This window comes from Rosa chinensis, chromosome 2, assembly GCF_002994745.2.
Source record: "Rosa chinensis cultivar Old Blush chromosome 2, RchiOBHm-V2, whole genome shotgun sequence".
Taxonomy (NCBI): domain Eukaryota; kingdom Viridiplantae; phylum Streptophyta; class Magnoliopsida; order Rosales; family Rosaceae; genus Rosa; species Rosa chinensis.
Window position 1 is genome coordinate 77,245,136 of NC_037089.1, and position 4,979 is coordinate 77,250,114.

At 37.3% G+C, this 4,979-nt stretch overlaps 1 protein-coding gene across 1 annotated transcript; it reads left to right on the top strand.

Moving 5' to 3' along the window:
* Positions 1-2,360: 2,360 nt before the first annotated feature.
* LOC112183729 (cytochrome b6-f complex iron-sulfur subunit, chloroplastic) lies at positions 2,361-4,054 on the top strand. The gene is made up of 5 exons (XM_024322071.2): positions 2,361-2,522; positions 2,617-2,855; positions 3,181-3,298; positions 3,459-3,641; positions 3,766-4,054. The coding sequence occupies exons 1-5, from the start codon at positions 2,484-2,486 to the stop codon at positions 3,865-3,867; spliced, it is 681 nt and encodes a 226-aa protein (XP_024177839.1). The 5' UTR covers positions 2,361-2,483; the 3' UTR covers positions 3,868-4,054.
* The last annotated feature ends 925 nt before the right edge of the window (positions 4,055-4,979 follow it).

The window sequence follows — 4,979 nt, forward strand, 5'->3', positions numbered from 1 at the left end:
GGTAACCAAAACTTGGTCATTTTTCAAAATTTCTCCACTTTCTTTAACTTTCATCCTTGGGTGTCTTCATCTTTGACGAAAACACAAGGGATTCCATGTCTTTATTTTTTCAAGCTAGCTACATTGGTGCAAGAGAAAGCAAAAGAAACCCAAAGAACCATTCTTTTTTCTTCATCTATATGGTCTTTCACTCCCTTTTGCTTTTTTCTAAGCATGTAAATGTGGTTGGGATGGAAGAAGAAAGGTTAAGAAGTTGTTAAATGGAACTATATGGAAGAGTTTTAGTTAATCTGGATATTAAGATTAAGATGAGAATGGCAGAGACTCAGAGAGTAATTTGCACGCTTGGATGCTATTCTTGAGAAGGTAGAGAGTGACAAAAGATAGAGATGGGGAAGCAGCACATGATGACTGAATGTATCACGCCATACCTCCTCATGCAGATAACAACATCATTGTCCAGTTCGTTTCGATTCAATTCAATATGTTCATATAGTTTTTTGTGTTTTGCAAATTCATGGGTGGAGACAGGGGTGAAGTGGGCCTTGTTCTACTTTAGGGCAAAAGTGAAACCCTAGCTTAGAAAATTCCTCAATTATTCTGTGTTGTTTCTTTGCGCGTCTTTGGCAGCATGTTGCATGCGAACCTAACAGCAATAGTCAACAGTTTGGGCGCTGGGGAAAAGGAGTAGTAATTATTTGAGACATCATTTTATTTAACCTCTACTTCTGTACTCGCATATTCGGAAGTCTAAAATATAAGTTGTATTGTGAACTCAAAAATTGTACAAGTATATGTTCGAATGAGCTATAAGTAAAGAAAGACATTGCAACGGATAAAAATAGAGGTGCCTCACATAATTCTTAACAATGTATACATATATTTTCATTTATTCATTCATTCCGTAAAAGCTATAAGTTCATATTGATTGCATCAGCACTAGATTTTGGATTGGGGTGCCAAAATTCCTCCCAATTTTTTGTTTCCCTAACCCTGATCATGAGGCTAGGATGTAGAGTTGGGGAAAAAAATATGATGATGTAGTTAGGATATGAAGCACCGGATATAGGGATGTGGTAAAAAGGTAAAAGGTCTATCAAAAAGAATACAAGGAGAAAAGTACTTGACCGAAGGAAATAAGGGAGGAAATAATAAGTTGAAACTGGTCATGTATTAAAAAAAAATAAGGGACCGTATTCTTTGCTAGTTGGTACGTATTTGAATACAATTGTTTAGTAGAGACTCATAATATTATTTTAGGATGTACTCTAGGTGCCTATTGTAATAAGGGGTTTCGGCTCAATGTCTCTCCCCTTATATTCGACGGTTTCATTAATTAAGGCTTGAGGACACGACAGCCGCACCAGCCATTTATTAAAAAAAAAAAAATAACAATAATAAGGGAGGAAATATAGTATCTAGCTTTACTTGTAATTATTTTTAGGAAATGATGAGTTGCGAACTTGTATGTATAAGGGAGAAAAAAATCAATGTCAATTTTTGGGTGCAGAACAACTTGGCATAACCTATAAAATTGGAATTGCAACTGTGCAAGTCAGCAAAACATTGATTATTGCTCTTATTACTGTACAGTAAAAAAGTCGGTAGTTTAACACAAAGAAAAAGATTGGTTTGCGAACTGAGGAAAAAGTGGGGTGCTGGATTTGTCAATTGGGTATTACAAAAAAGTCAATGAGGAATCATGAAACATAGACCAAACATTGTCACTTTTCAGCAAACACATGTTGATGGACTCATAGTCGGTAGTTCCTACCCCTGTTATGGTACGCCTAAATTAAGATTTGAAATTTTGACCATCAATTAAAATTTCAACAAATTAATTTCGGTAAAATATCAGTTTAATTTTGAAGAAATTTGAATCTTTGACAAGAACCAATCATATCCAACGAGCAGTCCATCCAACAAATATCATTGAAAATAAAAAAGGGAGTGAAATTTACATATCATCTTTTACAATTCACACTCCATGTTTATTTTTTTATTATCTCAACATTATATTTTTACAATCTACACTATATAAGAATAAAATTTAAGATGATAAAAGAAGAAAACATGAAGTGTTGATTAAAAAATTTCACTCCCAATAGAAACCTTATTGTCATCAAATTGCTAACTAAAGTTTGACCTTTGTGGTTTACATACCAAGCCCACAAATTTGTGTTTGATGGGAAAGACAACCCAAATCCATTAAATTCCCAACAGGGATTGCTTTGTCGTGGCAAAGTCTGGCCCAATTCATCTATCAAATCATCTATTGCTGGCCTAACCCAATCTTGGGTATATTTTTCTTGATTTCCGTGTGCAGAAAGAAGAAAAATCCTGATCTCAAACATGTGGTAATGTGGCACCCTTTTGGCTAATGCCCCTTATCCACTAGATGTCGTGGTAGTCATTGCCAATCATCAAAAAATATACACCATAACACAAAAAAAACACTATCATTTCCAAGAATTCCAGATACAATGGCTGCCTCTACTCTATCTTCTGCTACCACTTCACAGGTAAAACCAAACTCAGTCTCATATGATAAATGTTTAGTGTTGGTTTATATAGTGGAGCTAGAATTATGGATGCTATGTGTTTGATTTGTTTCAGCTATGCTCCAGCAAGAGTGCTATGTTCTCTTCAGCACAGGCCCTGTCTGTGATGCCCAGGAGGACCCAGATGATGGGAAAGGGAAAGGGAATGAGAATCACATGCCAGGCAGCAATTCCAGCTGATAATGTCCCTGACATGGGTAAGAGGAAGCTTATGAATTTACTTCTTCTGGGTGCTATCTCACTTCCCTCTGGTTTCATGCTGGTTCCCTATGCTACTTTCTTTGCTCCACCTGGGTGAGTTTGAATCATTGGTTCCTTTGTATACCCTTTCATTTCTGTTTCAGTTCTTTGCTTTTTCATTGGAATCTACACGTATGCTTGATTAGTATGTGCTTTTGTGGTTAACTGTGATTGGATTACATGTTGAATACCTTAAACCAAATGTTAGAAAGATTCCAAATTGAACAAGCTAGTGACACGTTGTTGGATGATAACCAAGGATTATTTTTTATGGTTCTAATTTCTGAACAATATCATGCTCACACTAGGATGTTGGAATTGAATAGATTGTCATTTTATCATTAGCTCTTTAACACTCTTAACTGGGGAACAATTATAGCTCTGGTGCTGGAAGTGGTGGTCAAGTTGCCAAGGATGCTCTCGGAAACGATGTAATTGCATCAGAATGGCTTAAGACCCATGGCCCTGGTGACAAGACTCTCACACAAGGATTGAAGGTACTGATAAATCTTACTACTATTTCAATCGGAAAGTTCAAGTCTCATTTTGCAATTCAGTGACTGCAATTTGGCTTGATATTATACACAAACATCAGGTTGAGAACTGAGGAAGTATGCAGTTTTAGAATGTAACTTGGATATCTTGTTTGCTTTTCAGGGTGATCCTACCTACCTTGTTGTGGAGAAAGACAGAACTCTTGCCACATATGGAATCAATGCTGTATGCACTCACCTTGGTTGTGTCGTGCCATTCAACACCGCCGAGAACAAGTTCATCTGCCCATGCCATGGATCCCAGTACAATGACCAAGGAAGGGTTGTCAGGGGACCTGCACCTTTGGTCAGTTCGCTTACACTTTTCTCAACTCTTACCAATTTACATACTTCATCTCGATGATACAGTAACCAAGAATTGATGTTCTTTCTGTAACTAATAAAATCTGTAATCTGACTTCTTGTAACAGTCTCTGGCTTTGGCTCATGCTGATATTGATGAAGGCAAGGTAATATTTGTTCCTTGGGTCGAAACCGATTTCAGAACCGGTGAGGATCCATGGTGGGCTTAAATCACAATCCATCTCTCTCGTATCATATCTGTAATTTGAAAGGTTTCACTTTATTCTGCCATCATTCGCAGACATTAATCTCTGTATCATATAAGGTTCACCCTTTGTTCATTCGAAAGCATATAATATGCAAGGAGAGGACCTAATTTTTTGAATGTAGCATAATTTCTAATTTGCTTCCGTCTAAGTAATACCACACACACCAACTATTATCCTGACTTTTTAGTCCCCTTACCGTCGATAATATTCCCAGGTAGGGCTCGGGCAGGTGTCAGTGTTGAGCATCTTGCCAGTTGTTACCTATTACTGTCAAATGCTTCATCATGTTTGTTTACCTCAACACATTTTTTTACAACGCAAAACGGTTCAAGGTTAGAACAACTTCATCAAATTCATCCTACCTCAGCAATTAAAACAATGTATTACATTATACAGATAATACATACATTTACAGATTACCATACACATTCAACCAGTAAATCAGCTCCTTCATTGATCTACTGCCATGCTAGGATCGACAACACTTCCATCTTTGTGGCTCGGCCCGCAAATCTCAACATATACACCCCACTGTGGCTCATATAAGGACTCCCACTTGAGTTGATCCGGTTCAGTGACTCAGTGTAACTCGTTCCGCCAATGGACTAGGTTTAAGTCGAAAACACACCAAGGCAAACCTTCTAGGCTCAACAATTTCAAACCTCGGATCAGAATTTACAAACCCCTGGAAAATTACATCAGACCTATTGTGACTCTGAAGATGGCAGTGTCATAGCTACATAACGTACACTAGCCATAAACGAAGTGATTTGATTATTTGAATCTCCAACCGGTACCTGTTTGCCAATCCTTGTTGTTCATCACCGAGTCGGACAAAAGTAATTCCGGGTTCTTGCTCAGTGCACTCACCAACAAATTGGGTCGCTTGATCCACAAGCAACAACATCCAGGTTATCGATTCCATTTTAGGCAGGTGTATTGTATTTGGATTTGTGCAGACTTTTTTTAAATGACAGACTTTTTGAAAAGTACACACTCTTTAAAAAGTTGATAGACTGTTATGGATTTCTTAAAACCATTGATTTTAGCAACAGACTTTTATTGATTTATGA

What these genes read in the sequence shown, in the direction of transcription:
- LOC112183729 (XM_024322071.2), top strand. Translation starts at nt 2,484, where the DNA reads ATGGCTGCCTCTACTCTATCTTCTGCTACCACTTCACAG. An exon ending in CTTCTGCTACCACTTCACAG is followed by an intron (nt 2,523 to 2,616) that starts GTAAAACCAAAC and finishes GATTTGTTTCAG; the next exon opens with CTATGCTCCAGCAAGAGTGC. An exon ending in CTCTCACACAAGGATTGAAG is followed by an intron (nt 3,299 to 3,458) that starts GTACTGATAAAT and finishes TTTGCTTTTCAG; the next exon opens with GGTGATCCTACCTACCTTGT.